Genomic DNA, 24851 nt, shown 5'->3' on the forward strand with positions numbered 1-24851 from the left:
GCTTTATTGATTTTAACCATTTCTTTAATAATAAAATTCCCAAAGTCTCTTTTGCCATGCATGTTTGTCTTGATTAGATTCTACTGAGCAGGGACGGCCTCTTATATGCTTTTCTATGGTACTGCGTACGTCAAGTAGCACTAGAGTAGTAGATTTTATATTTTGAAGACCACATCCTCGAGACAGAAGAAACACCGGTCCCCCTCACCCCAGAGAGGGAGAGTGAAAGCACTGGCACAGTCTTCCATCGGAGTAAATGGATAGCACGAGTATTCAAATAGCCTGAGCTCAGTTACCGCCTAATTTATTTATTTAACACTTTTTTATACCGACCTTCATAGTAATAACCATATCGGATCGGTTTACATTTAACAAGGGTATAACTGTAGCATAACTGAAGAAAATTAAACAAAAAGAAATGAATAAGGCAAGTTACATTCAACAAGGGTAAAGAACTTGGAAGCTTATATAGCTGGAAGGAAGTAAAGGTGGAAATAATTAAGAAATACAATAGAGGATACGGGTTAAAGCTTAAGAGTGCTTTAACCTAGAGGTGCCCTAGTCATCGTTCATGAAGATCATGGCAGTACTGATGCCTAATCCAGCATCAGTACTGCCATTGTGCCAAGGATTTGGCTCCAGGGGACTCTTTTAGTGAGAAAGGAAGCCAGAAGGATGGGGTTTATCAGTTGCACGGAGGTCATGATTTGAAGAAAAAAAAATTAAAATCCTGACAGTTATCAAAAAAATTAAAAAGGCTGTCAGCTTCAAAGCTGCAAATTCTTTATTTTATTTTATTTGCAAACTGCTTATTTTTTTACTGGTCCTTTTTGGGGTTTTTTTTTTTTTTGGGGGGGAAGAAATCTGGGGCTGGACATGTAATTTCTAAATTGCCTTTTTCATCTAAAGGTTACCTCTAAAGTGCCTGGATTACTGAAATAAAGAATTCTGTAGTTACCATCACAGATAGAGTTGTTTCCTGATTCCTCCATGCCACAACGACACAGATGAATCCATGTTTTATGCTTTATTACCTTCGGTTCACTATTTTAAACATGCAAATAATTTTAATCTTGAATTCATGTCCATACCAAGTGTAAATGATTGCAAAATGCAGCTTCACAAATGCTAAATAGTAATCTTAACTTTTAAATAAAGTCATGTAAATAAATCGAAATACATTTTTTTTTAAACTAAATTAACTAAAATGTGCCTTGAATTTCACTTTGCACCATGAAAACATCTATTTTTGGTACCCTTACAAATAAACACCTACATTTGCAATTTATACACACCTAGGATTAGACCCTACCTATATCCTCTTCCCCTACGTAGCCAAGCAGTAGTGTAATCTCCTGTTGGTAAAAAGATTTCCAAGGCTTGTTCAATATTGTGCTATAGCAGACCAGAATGGGTCAGTTACTGGGATAGCAATACTTTGCTCTCCTTCTTTCCCCAGGGTTGTGAATGCTGCCTCCACAGCTCTCCTAGCTCTGGCTGGCGCCAGGATTGATGCTGACGTTTTGCCTGGCAGTGTATAGCATTACTATGGGGGCCCATCAATGTTTTTAAGACAATACAATCATTTTGTAGCAGAGATATGGACCCATTGCTATTCCAGTTCCAACTGCTTGCCCCATTACTTTATTTCTAAGAAGCTATGAACACCGACAACTTTTTTTTTTTTTTGCAGTGTGTTCAGCTCCAGAAGCTACCAGGGAATAAAATCATACTGTGAAAATTGACACAGTTATTTTTCTTTTTTCAGTCATTCTTTTGTTGAAGACAATGATAATTTTGGTTCCCCCGAGTTACTAAAAGTATGCAAAGGTAATGATATTGTTCTTCCCACTTCTTACGGAAACAAAAATCACACTTTTTCTGCAACTAGCAGCCTTGGAAATCATCTTTCTCAAATGAACGCCTTCCTGCTAATGCCGCCATGCCAGTTCAATTTTAGAAACTGGATTTTTCTCTCCGTCGCTGGAGACTGATCTCATCGTAGAGCTGCAGCCTGAAGCTCAGCAGGTCTTCCACGTCTTTGCAGCCAAGCATTTCTTCAATAGAAAACCGCTTCCCATCGTGGGCTTCGAGCGCGGACTTGCTCCGCACAGCGCTCAGCATCTTTGACGACAAAGCAGCCGATTCACACATGGTGCCACAAAGTGGGAAAATCCGTGCGTTCCACAAACTCAGACCCTTTCCGCTTCCAGAGAAAAGCTGCTCGGAAACTCTCAGGCCCCACTGATCTAAGCACTCCAAAAAACTGACACCAAAAAACTGAAGGCAATGCAACTCGGAGAGCAACCTGACGCTCCTTTTCAAGTCGTCATCGATTCCGCACACCATAGTGGCATACATTGTTTTCCCCTCAATATTCAAACTTAATGAACTCAGAAAAGAATTGGGTAGGACGTTTGCTGGGGCAACTATACAAGAATTACTAACGATGCTCCTTTCTCCCACTGAAACATGAGGCCCCAGCCTGGAATATTCAACAACAGAGCCAGGGGCGACGGAACAGTCTGCATCCAATATACTTTGAATAATGCAGGCTCTTTTATCACGATTTTCAGCTTTAACTGGAAGTATACTAAAACTCTTAGACCGTAAGCTAAGCTCTGATTCCAGGTTTGTGTCAGATGTCAAATGATATAAGTACTCTTGAGTGGTTCCAATGTGATAAAACTTGGAGTTATTTAAAACAATAATATTGAACGGTGTTCCTTTTAAAAGGAAAAATACCTGCTCTCTGACTTCAACTAGCTGGGCCTCCTGTTTAGTGACATTAGTTGTGTCTTTTGTATATTCTTGGGTTGCTTCACTTCCAAGAGCCTGCAGAAAATCACCATAGGCATCGATTTCACAGCAGAGAGTGCCTGTCTGTTTGAAAAATGAGAGTAACAGTTTGGCAGTTTTCTGATCCATATAAAATAAGCTATCTGTATACACAATCTCAGAGTCCAGTCCTCCTTTGGGGTCACAGTCGCCAACAGAAAAATTATTTCTTCGTCTATGTACTGCCCCGGACTGATGCATCTTTTCGATATTTGGCTTATGGAGGAAACGGCGGCAAGACCTGTATTCAAGTTCCTGGTATTCCGTTGACGCTGTTGGTTCCAACACAAACACTCCATGAGTGGTGCCGATACTCAAGGAGGAAGGGTGAGCTAAAGCAGTAAAGCCAGGCTTATCAAATCTGAGGACCTCTGTGCCAGTGCTGTAAAGTTCAATATCATCTGCACAAGTAACCAGAATACCTGGCATCATATATGTGGGGAAATCAATATACGTTGCCAATTTGAGCTCCAGCATCTGATAAATTGGGTCACCAAGAGGCAAAGCTGTGAAAATCTTTCCCAGTGCACTTGCACTTGGTAAACGTTGACTATAGCCACCTAAAAATAAAACAAAAAGGCATGTTGAATATTGTAGATACAACACAATTCTTTTGATACATATTCACTGAGAGTACAGTATACAATATTTCTTATGTATACTGGGGAACTACTGGACTTTCAGCATGTCAATATAATGTACCGATTCAAATGCAAAAGTTATATTATTTTATTTTATTGTCTGTATCCCTTTCCTACCTCCAGATCTGTAGCCAGATATATTGGAATATTTCATTTGATAGATTTTAATGCCTGTTATGAATACTACCTCCATAATCCTTCTTACTTGTCAATTTATAGCTATGAAAGTTACTTTTGTAAACTGCTGTGATCTATACATGGAACGACAGTATATAAAATGTCTAAATAAATAAATACCACCCAGAACTGATAACATTTCCCTGTACTTAGATTTTCTGAATTTCAGAAGTGAAATTTCAAAGGGGTTTCACGCATAAAAATAGCATATATGCACATTTATGCCATTTTATAAACAGAGAGTACACGTGTAATTTTGGTTTTGTGCGTACATTTGACCGGCAGGAAAAAAAGGGAACACTTGTTAATTGATGCCCACCAGCGAAATTGGACTTATCCGTTGTCTGCAGTTTTTGTGTGAGCATTCAGGGAGAACTGGAAGAGGTATCGGGAAACTGGTCAGTCCAAGTACACACACAAATAAGGAGTTTCAAAAAGGTTTAAACACATACTTTAAGAGATTCCCGCCTCCGTGTTTAATTCTTGGTGTTTATTCACACAGTGTCTTGATCATTTCACGTGTTAATATATATGTATATATGTATGTATGTTTGTCCATCAAATTGTAATAAAGTCTTTATTCCTATGGCTGCACAAAATCTTCAGCTTTCAAAACAATGTTTTCAACAGCAGAAGTTGCCGGATGGTATCAGAGGGAAAAAGGTCCCAGCCCCATCAAGAGCCGTGTTTCACGGAAACGCTGTTGCAAGGGGGCAACTACAGGCAGCATTCAGCGAGAACGATTACATATTAAGCTGTCACAATAGCTCAGTAGTTCAAGCGGTCATTCAAGAATGAAAAAAACAGAACATATCACCCTCCATTTTAAAATCACCACATTGGCTACCCATTGAAAAACATATTGATTATAAAGGTACTCTGCATTTTGCACAAGGCAATCTACGGCAATCAAGTTGAATGGTTAAATGCTGTAGTCCGGTTGCATACACCTCAGCGTAACCTCAGTTCATCTAATAAAGGGCTCTTATCGATATCCTCAATTGCATCAGCACGACTTACTACAGTAAGAGAAAGAGCAATCTCATTAGCAGGCTTATAAGGAAGGCACTGGCTAAACTTCATTTCCACACACACTGCACTATTTTATGATGATATCTGGATTATTTTTAACCACCATGTGTTAAATTTTACTTCCATTTTAGTAGTTATTTATAAACATTCTTATGACTTTTGAAGGCTTGTATTTAGTATATTTTTTTTTCTTCTTTTTACGTATTTAACTCTTAAATATTTTATTATATTATATTTTCATATCTTGTTTAAAGTAATTACCTTTTTAATGATTTTTAGTCCTATTTTTTTTATAGTTTTATAGTTTATGATTTCTCTTGTGTTTATTTTTATCACTGTAAACCATTGTGACAGCATGTTCCAAACAACGGTATATAATATTCTATAAATAAATAAATATCAAAGATATTAAGGCTTTTCTCCCATTTTGTGTCTAATGAGAAAACCCTAAGTGAATCAGGTACTTAAAGGGTTAACAGGCGGCAGTCGTAATAAGCTGGCACAATAATTCAATAGTTAAAGTATTAGTTAAAAAATGAGTCTCGAGGATGCTTACAAACTTGAATGACTTTGAAACCCTTTAAGTTAGGAAACATCTTGAATACTCACTCTTGAACAACCGCTTGAACTGCTGAGTTACCGTGACAGCTAAATATGTAATCATTCTCCCTCACATTGCCTTGAGACAGCGTTTCCGTGAAACACAGCTCATGACGGGGCTGGGACCTTTTCCCCTCTGTCACCATCCAGAAACTTCTGCTGTTGCAAACATTGATTTGAAAGTTGAAGATTTTGTGTAGCCATAGGAATAAAGACTTGTCATTTGACTTTACTACATTTTGGTGGACAAAACATCTTATATTTGCTACACCTTTGTTTTGTTTTTCCTTTATATTTGGTGTACTACCTGCTCCCATTGTCTTTGCTATAAAATGGGTAGAGAAAATATGCGTTTTCTTGCATTGGAAATATATATACATATGTTTGGAGTACAAATACCCAGAATTTTATAAACTGCAGCTCCTGTCACTCGGTTTATATAAATCAAGCATTAATCTCAACGCATCCACTTAGGTGAACAAATGCTGTACTGCGGATAGGTTTGAAAGTTGGGCTCTCAAAGTTTCACCATGGTGTCAACCATGGATGTGGCCGGGCCTGCATTGATGTGTCGTGGGTACACCTCCTACTTAACGCCAATGCACTGAATGCTCCAGTGCTTAGCTCCTATTAGCACTGAAGGAAACAGGGATAGCCATGAGTTACCAGAGCTTCACAGGTTCTCCAGCTATCAAATAGCAGCTTCGAGAAAATAATTCTTAAAGCAACTGAAAATCCATTTATGTGGCACTCACCTGAATAATAATTGCTAAAATGCTGTCAAATCACTTTTTTTTTTTTTTTAAAGAAACACTTTGCTATGAAGTACTTTGGTAAGCAAAAAGTATTATTCTGGCAAAAAATTAATAGCACTAAAAATATAAATTTCCAGTTTCATGATGCAGGATAAAACAATATTGAAATGAATGCTCTAGGTTTTATCAGATTTGAAAAACATCAAACTACATTCCCCACACATTGGGGTAGATTTTACAAAGTTACGCACATGCGTACTTTTGTTCGTGCACCAGGCGCAAACAAGAGTATGCGGGATTTTAATAGATAAGCGCGAAGCCCCGCATATCCATTAAAATTTGGGGTTGGCGCGTGGAAGGCTGCCCAAAATCGGCAGCCTGCGTGCGCCGAGCAGCTTGCCTCCGTTCCCTCCGCCTTCCCCTCCTATCCCCTACTTAATCCACCCCCATCTAAACTCCCCCCCTACCTTTATTCCAGAAGTTACGCCTGCTCGAAGAAGCGTAACTCGCGTGTGCCGACTGCGCGATTCCCCGGCCTGGGAGCTGTTTCGAAGGCCTCGGCCACGCCCCCGGGCCGGAACCACGGCCACAAATGACATGCCGCCGCGACACGCCCCCCCAGGAAAGATCTGGGACTTGTGCGCGCCGCCGAGTCTACTCAACATAGGTTCGGCGCACGCAGGGGGAACTTCAGGCAGGTTTTCGGGGGGTACGTGCGTACCCCTTTGATAATCTGGCCCACTGGTTGTACAACACCAGAGCCTTTGTGGAAGGGTTGATTTCCCCCTTAAAAATAACAAACAGCTTTTTATAAAGTCTGATACAGTACAGCCCAATTATAATGAATCCTTTGAGACAGCAACATTTCAGGTAGTCCTGTTTCTTTCTAATATATTTCAAGAACAAAAAACCTGCCAAACAAAATGACTCCTCTGTTATAGTTAAAGATTTCTTGGCAGCATAAGTTATTTTAATAGAAACATCACTCTTTGCCCTATACCTTATCCATCTGTTCTCCCCTCTAATTACAAATAAAAACATAATTTACAATTGAATTCTAAAGTGATGCATTATGGATGTTTTCGATTCAGTACAGCAGCTGTTGATTATATTTTCTCAGGCTTCAGACATGAATTAGGGATGAAAACTGATTCCTCCAGTAGAGTGAATATTTTAAAGCATGGGAAGTTCACTAAAACATGGTTTTACTGCATTATTTTACCCTCCATTTCAAGGACCCTTTTCTTATCTCACTGTCAAAAAGCCATCTTTCCTGGACTCATGTATTTTCTCTGTTCCTGTTCACTTTCCTTCACAAATCCAGGAAAAGGAAGGAGAACACCGAATGCAGTGCAAGATGTAAGATAGGAAGGCGAAAGGAAGAAATTGGATGATAGAGAAGGAAAAAGAAAATATAGTAAAATGAGACTTTAGTGACTTCTTCTAACCAGAAACACATGCCATTATAAAGGAAGATGAAATTTAATCTTACCTGATAATTTCCTTTCCTTGAGTCCTGCTATACTAGTCCTTACTCATGGGATTCCCCCCTCCATAACTGCTGGAGACAGAGGACACCTTTTTCATTTGTGACGTTACATTCAGCTATAAAGGAGGGTGTGGCCTTAGTTGCCAGTAACCTTCCGTCTCAGCAAAAAAGGGACAACTACCCTACACAAATATGAGGCAATGAGAGAAAAAGACAATGCACTGGAACGTGGCAGAGAGAAAAATCCCGAGATTTGCTTTCTATGCACTTCCACAGTCAACTGATAAAAATTCCTCTTTTTTTTTTTTTTTTTTTAAAGGAATAAATGGAGACTGGAACTTCTATCTGCCTTGAGGGGACAGGAAAAAAAAAACCCAGAAAGGTAGAGGAGACAGCACATAGGTTTTGTGTTAAGATCTGGCAGCACCATATTCCCGGGTAGAACTTGGACTGGTCTAGCAGGACTCAAGGAATGGAAATTATCAGTTAAGTTTAAATGTAATCTTCCTTACCTTCCCACTAGACCAATCCTTACTCATGGGAAGTATTCCAAGTTGCTACTCCCTTGGGCAAGAGGAAATGAGTGCTGCCCTAAGAACACTTGCTCCAAAGGTTACATCTGTCATTGCCTATACATCCAGTCTGTAATGTTTCGTAGAGGAATGCAGGGAGGACCAGATGGCTACCCTACAGATATCCTCTGGGGCCACCAAAGAAGTCTCTGCCCATGATGCTAACTACATACTGGTTTAGTGTGCCCGGAGCATCGCTGGTGTTTGAGAAGATAAGCTGAGGAGATTGCTTCTTTGATCCATCTGGCTATTGTTGGCTTGGAGGCTGCTTCTTCCTTTCTCAGTACTCCAGTAGTACAAACAGCCTGTCAGTCTTCAAAAAAGGTTTTGTGAATTTTAGGTACCTTAAGAGTATGCGATGGACGTCCAATATGTGTAACTTGGCCTTGAAAGCTGGAAGGAATGCTACCTAATTCAGAATAACTGGGGACATCATTTTGAGCAGCAAGGAAGGGACCAGCCGGAAGGCGACAGAGTCCAGTGTAAAGACCTAGTAAGGGTTCTTGCAAGACAGGGCTTGCATCTCTGAAGTACATCTAACCAAACAGACTGCCATCTAAAGGCCGTCTTTAAAGAGAGAGATTTTAGAGATGTATTTATTTATTTATAATTTTTATATACCGACATTCTTGATAAAAATATCAAATCAAATCGGTTTCCATTGAAACAGAACAGTCGCAGCTATGGCGTTACATTGAAACAAGTCGTCAAATCATTAAATAACAGGTGAATATAGAAAAAAAGAATTATAGATAAGCAATTATAAATAAATTATAAATAGAGATGTTTGTTTTATTGGTTTGAAAGGGTCCTAGCAGCCCCCCCCCCCCAAGAACCAAATTAAGGTTGCATTGCGGGACCGCTGGTCTGAAAGAAGGCCTAATACTCTTAGCGCCTCTAAGAAAAACTATGTCCGGGTGTGTGGCAACCTGCAAGCTCTTGATTGGCCTTCTAATGCAGGATATGGTTGCTACCTGCATTTTCAAAGAGCTAACCCTTTGTGCAGCCCTTTCTGGATAAAATTCAAAATGCAGGGAATGTCTGCTTTCCAGGATAAGATCATAGACATTCGGCATAAATTCTCAAACAGGCACCAGATGTGGATATAGGCTAGGGAAGTAGATGTGTCTTGTGCTTTCAGCATGGTTGCAATGACCGTGGGGGAGTAGCCCTTTCTATGCAGACATGCCCTTTCAAGGACCAGGCTGTAAAAAAATAAAATAAAAAATGGGAGGTGGTCTTCCATTTGGAATTAGTCCATACCATAACAGGCCACACTTCCTGGGGAGATGTAATGGGGTTCCTGCCAGTAATCCTATCAGATCCACATATCATGGTCTCCTGGGGCAATCTGGAGCTAACAAGATCATCATGGATAGAGCTGTTCTGCACACAGCTCTTCCTATCAGAGGTTAAGGTGAAATACATAAAGGAATAAATCCTTTGGCCAAGGTCTTATCAAAGCAACTAATACACTGGAACCTGGCTCTTTCCGCCAGCTGAAGAAGCTGACTATCTTACATTTGTTAGAGTTGCATCAAGTCCATTGCCGATTGCTTCCATTGGTTTGCTATCATTTGAAATGCTTCCTGGCTGAGTTCCCACTCTCCGGGATCTAGCTCGTTTCTGCTGAGGAAGTCAGCCTGCACATTCTTGATTCCTGAAATGTCCAAGTAGAAAGGAGATGCAGATTTTGTTATGCCCACCTGTATAGCGTGCTTGCTTTGGCTGCTAGTATCTGGTTGCTCATGCCCCCTTGTATGATCACGTATGTTAACACAGTGGCATTGTCTGATATGATTCTGATTGACCATCCTTTTATCAAGGGCAGGAAGACAAATAGGGCTGTTTGATGGCCCTTCCTTCTAACTTGTTTATTGACCATGTTGATTCTTTTTTTGACCACTGCCCCTGCGCCACTTGATCCTGGCAATGGAGTCTCGAGCCACTAGTGCTTAGCAGAGATTTACCATGCTGAATCAGACCAAAGATCCATCAGGCTTGGTATTCTGTTTCCAACAGTGGGCAATCCAGGTCACTAGTACCTGGCAAGATATCAAAAGGTTATTAGATTCCATGCTGTTTATTCCAGGGATAAGCAGTGGATTTCCCCAAATCCACCTTAATAATGGTTTGTGGATTTTTCCCCCAGGAACTTCTCCAAACCTTTTTTAAATCCAGTTACATTAACAACTTTCACCATAAGCTCTGGAATTTAATGCCGGAGGGTATTTATGTTTTGAAAAAAAATAATTTTCTATTTTTTTTTTAAATGTACCTCTTAGTAACTTCATTGCACGCCCTCTAGTCTTTGTACTTTTTGAAAGGGCAAACAACTATTTGCATTTACCTGTTCTATTCCGCTCATTATTTTATACACCTCTATCATATCTCCCCTCAGCCATCTCTTCTCCAGGCTGAAAAGCCCAGACCTATTTAGCCTCTCTTTGCAAGGGGATCGTTCCATCCCCCTTTATCATTGTTTGCCCTTCTCTACCCCTTTTCTAATTCTGATATATCTTTTTTGAGATACGGTGACCAGAACTGCACACAATACTCAAGATATGATCATGCCAGGGAGTGATAAAGAGGCATTATGATATTCTCTGTTTTATTCTCTATTCTTTTCCTAATAACACCTAGAATTCTATTTGCTTTCTTGGCTGCCGCTGCACATTGAGCAGAGGATTTCAACATATTATCCACGATGACACCTAGATCTTTTTCCTGAGTGGTGACTCCTAATGTGGAACCTTGCATTCTGTAGCTATAATTTAGACTGCTCTTCCCTAAGTGCATCACTTTGCACTTGTTCACATTAAATGTCAACTGCCATTGACATGCTCAGTCTTCCCAGCCTTGCAAGGTCCTCTTGCAATTCTCACAACCCTCTTGTGATTTAAAAACTTTGAATAATTCTGCGTCATCTGCAAATGTGTTCACCTCATTAACTGTTCCTATTTCCAGGTCATTTATAAATATTTTAAAAAGCAATAGTCCCAGAACAGATCCCTGGGGCACTCCACTATTCATCTTTCTCCATTGAGAAAACTGACCATTTAGCCCTAACTCTCTATCTTTTAACCAGTTTCCAGTCCACAATAGCAGATTGTCTCCTATCCCATCACTTTTTAATTTCTTCAGAAGTCTCTCATCTGGGAATTTGTCAAATGCTTTCTGGAAATTCTGATACACTATACCAATTGGTTCACCTTTATCCACCTGCTTATTTACACCTTCCAAAAACTAGAGCAGATTGGTGAGGCAAGACTTCCCTTGGCTAAATCCATGTTAAGTCATAATTTATTGGGCCGAAGCCATCTTGTTCAGTAACTTTGTTCTTTATGATAGTGCCAACAAAATGGTAGAAACTGTCAGGCTCACTGGTCTGTAGTTTCCTGGATCAACTCTGGAATCCTTTTTAAAAAATTGGTATTACACCGACAACCCCTCCAATCTTCAGGTACCGTAAATAATTCTAAAGATTGTTTACAAATTACAAATTCTGGGGTAGATTTTGAAAGGGTTACGCGCGTAAAGGGGCGGCCCCGAGTTCTCCGGCACAGGGGCCGGGGAAAGCAGTCGGGCCTCCCCTAGGGCTCGGCGCGTGCAAGGTGCACAAGTGTGCACCCCCCTTGTGCGCGCCGACCCCGGATTTTATAATATGCGCGCGGCAGCGTGTGCTCGTTATAAAATTGGGTGTACATTTGGTAGCGCGCACAAATGTACCCCGCGCGCGTAAGATTAAAAATCTGCCCTGCTGTGTCTGCAATTTCATTTTTTCGGTTCTTTCAACACTCTGGGATGTATACCATCTGGTTCAGGTGATTTGTTAGTCTTTAGTTTGTCAATTTGCCTTATTACATCTTCCAGGATCATGGAGATTTGTTTGAATTCCTCTGAATGGTCACCTTTAAATATCTTTTCTAGCATGGGTATCTCCCTTATATCTTCCTCAGTAAAGGCTGTAGCAAAGAATTCATTTTGTCTCTCTGCTATGGTGTCCTCCCTAAGTGCTCCTTTCACCTCATGATCATCTAATGATCCAATTGACTCCCTCGCAGGCTTTTTGCTTTGAATTGAACCTGAAAAAGTTTTTATTATGAGCTTCTGTTCAAATTCTCTTTGCCTTTATCAATGCTTTGCATCTAACTTGTCAGTGCTTATGACGTTTCCTTCAGCTGGATCCTTTTTCCATTTTCTGAAAGATGTTCTTTTACTTATAACAGCCTCTTCCCCCTCACTTTTTAACCATGCCAGTGGTTGTTTAGCTTTCTTTTCATCTTTTGTAATGCATGGAATACATTTAAATCAGGGCTTCCAAGATGGTATTTTCAATCAAGATCCATGTCTGCTGTAAACTCTTAACCATAGTGCAAAGGCCTGGTGCATGAGGAACATGAAACCAGGAGTAAATGCCCCTAGCAGACCCTAAGCGGGCCCCCCCCATGTGGGTACTGGATTTCTGGATTGAACCCATGCCGAGACGATACCTCGTTTTCCTACCGAAAAGGATTCAGAAGGGGGGGCTTGAGAGCCTGTACACAAGGCCTGGAGGCTTTCTAAACCTGGAGTGCCCAATCCTGGAACTGTTAGTAAAGATTTATTTATTTATTTAAATAATTTATATACCGGAGGTTCCTGTATAATATACATATCACCCCGGTTTACATATAACAGTAACAATCGCTACATTTTGCGGTTTACATAGAACAGTATTAAACAACGAAGTTTTACATTGAGCAAAAAGAAGTAAACAAGTTTTAACATTGAAACAAACGAAGTAAAGTTTTTACTTTGAAACAACTTAATAGAAGTAGGCAAATAGTAAATACTATTAAACCATTAATAGACATGCGGTTAATAAATCCAAAAATAACATGGAGATATGTAAGTCCACATGAATGTGTATGTAGATTGTATGTAGACAGCATGAATGTGTGAATCTCTAATTGAATAATGAAGATTAAAAAAGATCTGAAAAATATCATTGTGGGAGTGAAAAGACTTTTTTTTTTTTTTTTTTTTTTGTTCTTGGTTCTAGGGGAAGGCTAGTTTGAATAACCAAGTCTTAAGTTTCTTTTTAAATGTAATGTGGCATGGTTCCAGACGCAGGTCTGGAGGGAGCGAGTTCCAAAGTGAAGGGCCTGCTGTCGACAGTGCACGTTTCCTTAGAGCGGATTTCGCCGGTTGTGTGATTAGTCTGTTCTGATAAGCGCTTCTGGTAGGTTTTACGGATGTGTGTAGTTGAATTTGAAATGTTAAGTTGAGAGGCGCGATGTTGTATAAGGCCTTATGTATCATCGCTAGAGACTTGAATTGGATCCTGTATTTGATTGGGAGCCAGTGGAGGTAGTGGAGGATTGGGGTGATATGATCTCTTTTCTTGGCATTTGAAAGAATTCTTGCTGAGGCGTTCAGGACCATCTGAAGTGGTTTGGTGGTGCATGCTGGTAGGCCTAGGAGGAGAGAGTTGCAGTAGTCTAATTTTGGGAGTATGATGGCTTGTAAAACCATACGGAAGTCCCTGTATAGGAGGAGTGGTTTAAGTTTCTTTAATGTTTGAAGTTTAAAGAAACATTCTTTTGTTGTGTTGTTGACAAATTTGTTGAGATTGAGTCTGCTGTCTATGATGACTCCCAGATCTTTAACTTGTTGCGTGATGAAGTGCCCAGTGGTGTCCGGATGTTGATTAGTGTTAGAATGTGAAGGGGGGGTATAGTTTTCCGGTGCTATAATGAGGATTTCGGTTTTGTTTAGGACCAAGTTGAGGCTGGTAAGTAGATTGTTGATAGCAGACAGACATTTATTCCAATATGATATGGCTTTGTGTAGGGAGTCTTCTATAGGGATGAGGATTTGAATATCATCCGCGTATAGGTAATGTCTTAGCTTAAGGTTAGTGAGTAGTTGACATAGTGGGAGCAGATAAATATTGAAAAGAGTCGGAGAGAGGGATGATCCTTGCGGTACCCCCCTCTTGGAATCGATGGTGTCTACTAATTTCTTTTATTCCACCTGGTTTGGGGGGGGGGGGGGGGTAGAGGGGAATTAGCGGCCGCTACCTCCTGTTTTCCGCTACAGGGAGCAATTAACAGAGCCAGGAGTGCAGGAAGTTTGTTATCCTTCCTCCCCCACCATGGACAGGGGCCTCAGGTGCATGGTCTATGGCACTAGGAGGCTCCCCACAGTAGCCGGTTCCATCTGTCCTATATGTGATAGCATTACTTGCTACTTCCGGGGCCCCGGAGCTGTGCCTTGGAATTGGGACACTGCTGTAAGCCTTTGCTTTCGTTCCACTCTGTAGTTCCTCTCCCTCTTTTTCTCAGTTTTATGTCACTTAAAAAAAAAAATACAAAAACAGGGAGTAAGGTAACAGAAGATGGGGGAGGGGAAAGGGTTAAAGATTCCCTGCTACTCTCCCAGATTCCCTAATCCAGGAAAATGGGAACCCCCTTCCAAGGCTGCTCACCAATTCCCCTAAGGGTACTGGGAGCTAGCACAAGGAAAGCAAAATATGATTTTTCTTTCTTTTTGGAAACAGGCTGCTACTGGGGAAAGCAGTCCTTGGAGACTGTTGAACCAGGAGCCAGTAGGCTCAACTAGGCCGAGGACTAACCAGGAGCCTGGGAACTGACTAGAGACCTGTCCTCACTAGTCCACAACTGCTGGAGATAGAAACTACTGGCAACTTCCTAAGGCCGCACTCTTCTTATAGCTGGATGTAACATCATAAGGGAAAAAGATGCATGTTATATCTCTGGAAGCTGTGGAGGGGGAAATCCCACAAGTAAAGACTGATCTAGCAAGACGATATGGAAGATGTATTCTCCAGCCAGCCATAGAGTCTGCCTGGATGGACAAAAGCAATAGACTGTAGAGGCTCTTCACTGGAAGTTCAACTATATTGCTACTGCTATCACACATTTCCTCACAGCAGTAGTGATGTCATGCTGTCCCTTACTCCCCGAGAGTTTGCAGGATCTGATATTACTAGAACAGTTACTCCTGAAGCAAAATGGATTCTTCTAGCCACAGTGGAAGCCTCATAATGAAGGCAGGAGTGTTCGAGAACCCATTGAATATAAAAAAACATAGCAGGGTTTGTTTCTGTGCTTGCAGCTAAACTCTCTTGTAAATAAATGAAGCCCGTCATCCAATCTGTACAATGAGCTTTTTGGTCTATTAAAAAAAACAAAACAAAAAAAAAACCCCACAAAAACCAAGGGCTCAAATAAAATTTGTCACACTACAGTGCATTGGGCATTGATAAATAAAGGCAAATAGAATCTATTTATTAATGCTCAAAAATGTGGATATCCACAAACCACAAATGTGGATATCCACAAATCCACAAATTCAAACAGGTCATATATATATATATATATATATATATATATATATAACCAGCAGAGACAGCCTTTGGCTGCAATCCATGAGTGTAATCATCAGCCCATAATTTTATTGTGCCATGATTCCACAACGATGTCAATGAGCAAGGAGATCAAGAATCCCAGCAAAGCATCCTAGCAAATGGGCTGATGATTATAGCCTTGAATGGTAGCAAAAGGCTTTGGTTTATGCTATTCTCTAGCTACACACACTGGATATTGTTCTGAGTCTTTGATTTATGGCTAGCCAATTTTTTCTTTTTTAGATGCAGAAAAGCCAGGCCTGGATTGCTTTCTCCAGAAAGAAAGCCGAGCCAACGTGCAACCCTGGTTATACTATCCTATCCCTGAGAATGAAGGAGTGAACAGAAAACAAGTTCTATGATATTGATTTTCCAGAAATGGGAGAGCAAAAATAATTTGACTTTGATTAGCTTTGTCTGGGGGGAAAAAAAGAAACGAGCAATAGAGTGTATTGTCAAGGAATGTATAAATTACCAAAAGGATTCAATTACCGGCATGAATCAGAATGATGGTAAAACGAGTCCATTTATCGCCATACAGCACTTCCAAGCACTGAAGAGCATAAAGCGTGGAGCCGCCGTTTCCTACAAGACAAAGCACAGGAGTTCCAGTAACCTTTACAAGAATCAAACTGCAAAAACAAATGCATGCTTTTTGGAAATAAATAACGTGCCCGAGCTTTTCCATAGATCTTTTACTACAAAAGGACACACATGGAGCCAGAGGCTCATTTTAGCCAGCCACAAATTAGCTAAACGGTAGTGCACAAAGACCAACTGGGAACCAATTAAAGCAAATCGTTTACAATGCGGGTTTAAAGAGAGGCAACAGACCTGCACAGCCTGAATCTTCCAGAGGTTGTTGCAAAGAAAAATCAATGCAGACAGCGCTCAGGTCTTAGACAGAAGGGAAAAGGGGCGAAGGCGTTTGCACCCACCAATTTTGGCTCCCGGAGGATCCGCAAACACATGATAGTGGACCCCAAGAGGCAATTCTTTTCTTTTGACTTTTTCGGATATCTGTTGCTGGTAAGCGAGTTCCTGCTGCTTGTCGGCAGCAGTAATTACTATGGCATCCCAGAATTCTCCAGGTTTAACTTCTCTTCCTATTTCAGAGAAAAAAAAGACCAAAGCAGAAAATTAAAAAGTATTTCCAAGTTTTAGGTTTCTAGAGAGCATGGAAATGCAAAACTGCTTACGAACAAGGAAGGGGGCAAGCTGATCCCTCCTGGTTTTTATCTCATGCACGGGGATGTAATTCTGATTTCCATCAGAAAAGCAGGGACTGTAATGGGGAGAAACCCAGGACCAGCTCAGCTTACCCTGCTTGACATGGAGCTATGTGGGCAACCTACTGATAATAAGTTTCCAGAAGAAATGTACATAATATAAAGGCACTATTGTAATGAGTCGCTGGAGTGAAATTATGTATTTTTTGCAACTTTAAGAACAATGTGAGACTATTAAAACTGTCAGCAAACAGTCTAAGGTGTGCTTTTACCTTATCGATCTTGTTATATTCCAGGGGGTAATGCTGTCTATATTCTTCTTTTGGAGAAGAAGAGGCATATTGTCCAGTCTTAAGGGAGCTTCTGTTTAACAGACCTGAATGCATTATTAATATATTCCCTGGTATGGGGAGTTGCACTCCTCCCCCCAGGTCTGCCCTACTAAGTTTGTTCATTATTATATTCAGTTACTTTGATGCCGTTCTTCCACTTATTGCTCTTATTATATTAATTTGTACTAACAGATATAAATATTGACTTCTTTTTCACAGTAAGGGTTTAGTTCCTGTTCTCTTTTGTACCAAAGCTTTTCATCAAATTCTGCCTTTTGAAATGACAACACCTGTTTAGAGAAGCCTTTTCTGAACTTTATTCCAGACGCAAACCTACAATCGCCAAACCATCTCTGCTTCTTAGCTTTATAGCAAGGGAAACAAATGCTGATGATGTTCCTATTTTAGTAAGCGGCAAGATGCCAACTCCATATTTTTAAGAGAAAGGAGCGAACTGGACGTCTTCCCATGCGGCTGGCAGAGGATGGGGATGTTGCAGAGGCAGCATTCACGGCCCATAGGAGGTAGCCCCCACTACTACAGAACAGTAACACCTACAAGTGAAAGTCAGAGTGCAGCCTGTGACACCCTCCCCAGGATTGCATTACCCAAGGACATGGAGAATTCTGGTCTGCAAATGAAAGCCCATGGCATCGGAGTTCTAGGGCAAGCTGGGATTGATAATGAAACCCAAAAGAAGAGAAGGAGAAGGAAAATGCCAGTGCAAAAAGGAGGAGATTTGCTACCCATTTCTCATCAGCAAGACACCATTTTTCTTTTACTATGCTTTCAATCCAAAAATAAACCAACCCTTTTTTTCCCTTAAAATAAATTTAACAAGTTCCCAAATGCAGCACATAAACAAGGTTAAATCATGCTTACCTGATAATTTTCTTTCCTGGAGTCCTGCTAGACCAGGCCTCATGTACGGGATTTCCCTCCTCCACAGCTGATGGAGACAGAGGACACACCTCTGTTATGACCTCACTCTGTGCTATGAGGGGTGTGTGGTTCTAGTCCTATCCAGTAGCCTACTGCCAGCCAGAGCACTGGGACCAGTTCCCCCCTTATTGCCAAGAAAAGCATCATAGGGCCCACAAGACTGCTCTGAGTGAGCAAGAGGTACAAGTACTGAAAGAGAGAACAGACACTGTTACGGATATAGGAAATGGGCCTCGTGATTGATGCCTCCTAACCCTGTGTTCCTGGGTAACTCAAGGAAAAAAAAATCATCAGGTAAGAATAATTAATCTTCCTTTACTTCCTGCTAGACCAGTCATTATGTATGGGAGTTACCAAACCTACTCTTTGCTGGGGCAGGAAGACAGGGCTGTCTTAATAATCCCTGCTCCAAAGGCAGCATCTACCTTGGCCAGCATGTCCAATCTGTAATGTTTTACAAAAAAAGAGTGCAAGGAAAAAAAAAAAAAAAAATCAGACAGCTGCCTTGCAAATTTCCTCCAGAGAGGTCGAAGCTGCCTCTGCCCAGGATGATGCTTGGGCCCTCGTAGAGTGGGCCCGGTGTGCTAATAGGGGCTGCTTACCGAACAGTAAGTAAGCAGACAACACTGTCTCCTTGATCCATCTAGCTACAGTATCCTCGGAGGTTGCCTCCCCTTTCCGGGCACCAGCAAACACCACAAACAGTTTATCTTTTTCCTAAAAACATTTGTTACCTTCAGATAGGAGTCGTCAAAGATGATCCCAAGGTTATGGGCTGAGGGGACTTGAAGAATGACAGTATTTATAGAAATAGAGACAGGAGGATGAGGAGATGTGAGCTTGGTGGCGGGTGGGGTAGATAAGGAGCTCTGTTTTGGCCATGTGGCATTTAAGGTGGCGGTAGGGCATTGTCAAACAAGCAGTCTGAGATTTGGGACTGGAATCCTGATGAAATTTCTGGTGTAGAGAGGTAAATCTGGGAATCATCAGCATAAAGATGATATTGAAAGCCATGACAGCAGATCAGATCACCAAGGGAATTAGTATACATAGAAATGAGGGCCCAAGACAGAACCCTGAGGCACACCAAATGATAGTGGGATGGAGGTAGAGGAAGATTCACTAGGGACACACTCTGTGGTGAATTCTAAGACCTGCGTGCATATGCCGGCTCGCGCACATGGACACTAATTTTATAACATACATGCACATATGCATGTGCACAGTTTTAAATAGATGTGCACATGTGTGCAAATGCCGCATCTACCATGTAAGGGGGGAATTTTATAAGGGGTGCGCACCAAGGCTACTTAATCTTTTCCCAGTTCGTTTCCAGTTTGCCCAGTGTAGGGATAGGACTTCCTAACCCCTCTAGTTTTAAACTACCCTGTTAGACCTGATGCTTAAAACCCCGCTGATTAGTCCAGGGATATTTTTATTTTTGACTTACATGCCAGTAATAGCTGAAGTAAATGTTAAGGAGTGGGGATCCCTGGCGTGTGCTTGTGTGCGTATTTACACGTACAACTCTTGGTCTTTCCCCGGCAGCCCCCGACCTTTTTTGAACTTCTGGATTTGTGCGCGTACCAGTAAAGGTTTTTCAAGAAGTGGTATCATCACAGCATGTTTGACAATAGTGGGAACAGTAGCAGTACTGTAAAGCTTACTCTGTGCTTATGGCCAGGGACACAAGAACACTTAGACTCAGTAAGAGTATAATGTATTTTTATTAACCAATGTAAGTGTTCTCGGGAGATGCAGGGTAGGGGGTGCCCTCAGTCTTACAAACTGACCAGCATCTCTTTGTATACAGGAAGTGATCCTTCTTTTATAGATAACATACAATATTGTGGAAGCTTCTAGACTTGCGTGACTGCCCAAAGAATCATTTACATAAGTTGTGATGTCAAATGCATGATTAAATCATCCCTAAATATCCCTGATTGGCTTCCCAGGATGTGTAGCCCATTTCCCATGACTTTCTTTGGTAAAGACAATCAACAGGTCTCTAACTGTGTGGATTACAAACTCCTGAGAATAGTGCCTGAAGCTCCCCTGTGGTGACTCTATGAATAGACATCACCTGTCTGGTGCCAGCTTGCCTCCACAGATATCCAGGGACAATTCTGTAAGTCACTCAGTCCATTCAGCCCAGGCAGGCCAAAGACACGCAGAGGGTTCTGGGGATTTCCTTCTCCATGTTGGTTTTCTGTTCAGGCATACTTCTCAGTACATAGTGATAGACTGAGGATGTGACAGATGGCAGGGTTGACTGCAGGGAAAATAGAGCTGAGGAACTGGTTGGGAGCGGGGACAGGGCAACAAGTAGTGAGTTTGGAGGAGGAGATGGGCAATTTTCTCCACTGTGATTTCAGAAAGGGAGGAGAGGGTGGCTGGGGTCAACAGGAAAGAAGTGGGAGAGAGAGGATAGAGGTGACCTAGTTGAGCCTAATTTGGTAAACCTGGTCATGGAAGTAGTCAGCCATAGCCTGGGCACAGAGTGAAGGGAGGGGAGACCGAGAGGCACGAGAAGTCTGAGGAGGGAATTGAGTGTGGCAAAGAGACAGCGAGGGTTGGAAGCAACAGAGTTTGTCAGATGGATGCGGTGGACTTACTTGACATGTGCAATAGCAGACTGGAAAGAGATCAGCATGAATTTGAAGTGTATGAAGTTGGCATCGGCATGAATTTGTAGTCAGAGATGTTCTGTAAAGCAGGCATGTGAACATAAGAAGCAAATTCTAGGGGTGAGGCAAGGATGGGATTTGGTGCATCTGACAGGATGGATAAGGGAAGAGACAAGAGTGTCCAAAGCAGAGGAAGAAACTGCCTCATCAACTGACTCTGACAATGTAGTGGAGATGAGACAGTAGTGAAGAGGATACTAGGGTCATGTTGTGACCGTCGCCCCGCCTACCTCACTCTTCTTGCAGCTCCTCCCGTTCAACTCGGACTACTGGCTGCCGCGGCGTCTGTCTGCCGACCTCTCCGGCGTCCCTGGACCGGCTTTGGTGCTGCTTTCCGCCATGCTCCGCCAAGGTACCATAGGGTGCGTGCGCGCACGCCGCCCTCATCTTTATTTCCTCGTTGGTGCGAACCTCAGGGGCGTCCCCCCTAAGATGATGTCATGCTGACTGGATATTTAAGCCTACTACTTTTGCTAGCTAATCGAGTTAGCAACCTCGGAATACTACGGATGGGATTCGCTCTCCGTACCGAAGCTGCTCTACCACTCCAGCGTTATCTGGAACTCTTATTGCTAACGGGGTACCCGCTCCTCGGGGGCCTCTTCTGTTTCTTTCAGGTGCTATCAGGAGACCGGTACTCGCTCCTTGAGGGCCCATGTTCCCCGAGTCACTGCCTGCTTCTACAACCCTTTCTACTTGGAAGACTTCACTAACAGTTTCCATCTGTGAGTACAACTACCATCTATTCCACAGTACTGCTTCCCTGGAACCAGGTACTCGCTCCTCGAGGGCCTGCTCTCCCTGTCTCAGAGCTTCTCCTATTCTACCTGGGACTCTGTATGTTTCTCACTGTGTACTCATAACTCTCAATCTCTTTCCACTACAGCACAGCCAAGCAGAGGATTGCTGTTCCAGCATCCTATGGGATACTCGCCCAGCTGGGCTCAACATCTACTACTCACTACTGCCGCCTCTGGTGGTTTCCAAAACTGTTTAAATAAAGATTCAATCTGTGTTTGTGTGTCCAGAGTCTAGCCTGACACTGTGGTCCCTCATGGGACTGCCCCCATGGGTGTGGTCTGCCACAGTGTCCAAGGATCCACCCAAACATCAATATCCATAACAGGTCAACAGCTTGAAGGTTCCAGAAATTGTGGGTGGTGACTGGATGAGGGCGGTTTAGTATGAAAGTTATCAGATGATGGTCTGAGAGGGGAAGAACTGAGGTGTAGAAGTTTGAGAGACAACAGCTGAAGGATACGACTAGGTCAGGGCAGAGGGTATGCTTGTGAGTTGGGGCAGTAGAGCAAAGCTGTAGATCAACAGAGATTAAGGCAAAGAATTTAGAGGCATAAGAGTCAGAGAGGTCATCAATGTAGAAGTTAAAGTCCCTAAAAATAAAAGAAGGTAAAAATGGTTCAAGTAAGAAGGAAAGTCAGGAATCCAAGTTGGTGAGAAAGGAAGATGGGGATTTATTAGGGGGTTGATAAATGACAGCTACTCGGATTAGCAGTTGCGTGAATGTAGAAGAAGTGGTTGAAACCTACAGGAGGGGGAAAGCATCAGCCCAACACCATCACTGTGGTCTGGCGTGCACTTCCTGGCCAATTGGAAGGGTTTGGAGTACCCTCTGACACAGCTAGGAGAAGTATATTCTTCCCCCTCTCTCCTATAGTTGCAACAAGTGAAAGAACCATATTGAAGCTTTGTATTTACTCAATATATAATGTAAAAACCCAACATTCCCTTTCACAAAAGAGAAATTACTATTTACCTGATAATTTCCTTTTTTCTAGTGAAGACAGGTTAATCCACAACCAGTGGGATATGCACCTATACCAGCAAATGGAGACAGAGCACAGCTGATGTCATAGTATATATACCCCTGCACTGACATCAGCCCGTCAGTATTCTCTGCAAAAGCCAACTGTGGACAAACTACCAAAACTTGATTATTATCAGACAAGCACTCCAGCACTCAGCCAACAGGAAACCACTGAGCTCAGACAAGGAGTCTACTACTAGTCTAGGGACTGGACTGACATTTACCAGTAACACCTGGAACATGCAGCCACACAGAAGGACGAATGACTTATGAGGAGAGATTGAAGAATCTAAATATGTACACCCTGGAGGAAAGGAGGAGCAGAGGTGATATGATACAGACTTTCAGATACTTAAAAGGTTTCAACGATCCAAAGACAACGACAAACCTTTTCCGTCGGAAAAAAATCAGCAGAACCCGAGGTCACAAGTTGAAGCTCCAGGGAGGAAGACTCAGAACTAATGTCAGGAAGTATTTCTTCACGGAGAGGGTGGTGGATGCCTGGAATGCCCTTCCAGAGGAAGTGGTGAAGACCAGAACTGTGAAGGACTTCAAAGGGGCATGGGATAAACACTGTGGATCCATAAAGTCTAGAGGACATGAATGAAGAACGGGTGGCTCATGGGAATGACGGCTACTACCTGGAGATAATACCCTTATTCAACAAACATACACATGATTAATGCGACTCCAACATTGCTCCAAGCTTCAACGGCAAGAGGAAATGTGGGAAAAGATTTGCATTCACAAAAAGCGGGGAGTAGCTTGCTTGTTACGGCGGTTACTACCCCAAACCAAATAAGCTTGATACTTCACTTTCAGTGCATAACTAGCATAGCTCTCTGCTACAATGGCAGGGGAGGAAGTCTGATACTACGTGCATATCCAGCATAACTCTCTGCTTCTACGGCAGGGAAGTCTGATACTACGTGCATATCCAGCATAGCTCTCTGCTTCTACAGCAGGGGAGGAAGTCTGATACTACGTGCATATCCAGCATAGCTCTCTGCTTCTACGGCAGGGGGAATGAAGAAAAGTGGATCTATATACAGACAACAACCAACAGGGAATGAGTCGCATAGTCTGGGTAGACAAATGGGCATGGGGTGTAGCTTGCTTATTGCGGCGGTTACTACCCCTAACTAATTTAAGCTACATATTACACTTAGATGCAGCTCCAACACTGCTCCTTGCATTAATGGTGGGGGTGGAAGGGAAATAGAACCAAAGGGTTACTAAGAGCCAAGAATAACAGATAAGTATGAGAAAAAAAAAAGTGCGAAGCTTGCTGGGCAGACTGGATGGGCCGTTTGGTCTTCTTCTGCCGTCATTTCTATGTTTCTATAACTATCCAGCAGCTGAGGGTGGGAAGGTGGATCCACTTATCTTCATTAAAGAAAAGGAAATTATCAGGTAAGTAGTAATTTCTCTTAGCATTCAGATAGGTGGATCCACAACCAGTGGGATGTACCAAACCTACTCTCGAACAGGGCGGGAGACTGCCTGCGGTCCGAGTAATACCGCATGTGCAAAAATCGGGTCCTTCCTGGGCATGAACATCCAGGTGATAATGCCTGGAAAAGGTATGTAAGGAGGACCACATCACAACTTGGCAAATCGACGGGAGACAGCAATCTAATCTTTGACCATGACACTGCCTGAGCCCTAGTGGAATGAACCCTAACCTGTCTAGGCAATGGCTGCTCAGTATCCACATATGTGGCCATGACTACCTCCTTAATCCAGTGGGCTATTGTAGCCTGTGACGCCGACTCACCCTGTTTACTCCCGCCATGGAGAATAAACTGCTGGTCCGTCTTCCTGAGAGGTTCAGAAACCTCTAAATAACTCAAGATATACCTCTTGACAGTGAAGGACTGTAACAGAAGATGTTCATCCATATCTCTTTTCCTGTACAGAGTCGGCAGGGAAATTGACTCATTCAAGTGAAAATCCAAGACCACCTTTGGCAAAAAGGACGGAACAGTACACAATTTTATCATCCCCGGAGTCACGCGCAGGAACAGTTCCCGGCAAGACAAGGCCTGCAGTTCAGAGACTACTCGCAGAACAAACTGCCACAAGAAATACAGTTTTCAAGGTAAATAACCGCAAAGAAAGGCTATGCAGTGGTCGAAAAGTGGGACCTGCCAGAAAATCCAAAACTGTTGGGGAGGACGAAGATGCTTCACCCCTTTTAAGAAACAAGCCACATCCAGATGAGCCGATAAGGGTCCACCATCCACTTGACCTAGGAAACAGGTGAGAGTCGCCACCTGTACCTTCAATGAATTAAGAGCCAATCCTTTTCTCAATCC

The 24851-nt window shown here is 42.3% G+C and overlaps 1 protein-coding gene across 1 annotated transcript in view; it reads right to left on the reverse strand.

Moving 5' to 3' along the window:
- Positions 1 to 802: 802 nt before the first annotated feature.
- The window catches only part of FPGT (fucose-1-phosphate guanylyltransferase), a 32113-nt gene continuing 8064 nt past the window's right edge, over positions 803 to 24851 (reverse strand). Inside the window, exons 2-4 of the mRNA XM_029618684.1 lie at positions 16457 to 16624; positions 16011 to 16103; positions 803 to 3398 (exon numbers count right to left, since the gene is read on the reverse strand). Coding sequence (XP_029474544.1) covers positions 1957 to 3398; positions 16011 to 16103; positions 16457 to 16624 — 1703 coding nt within the window. The 3' untranslated portion in view covers positions 803 to 1956. The remainder of the gene's footprint in view (positions 3399 to 16010; positions 16104 to 16456; positions 16625 to 24851) is intronic.

Source organism: Rhinatrema bivittatum, chromosome 10, assembly GCF_901001135.1.
Source record: "Rhinatrema bivittatum chromosome 10, aRhiBiv1.1, whole genome shotgun sequence".
Lineage (NCBI taxonomy): Eukaryota > Metazoa > Chordata > Amphibia > Gymnophiona > Rhinatrematidae > Rhinatrema > Rhinatrema bivittatum.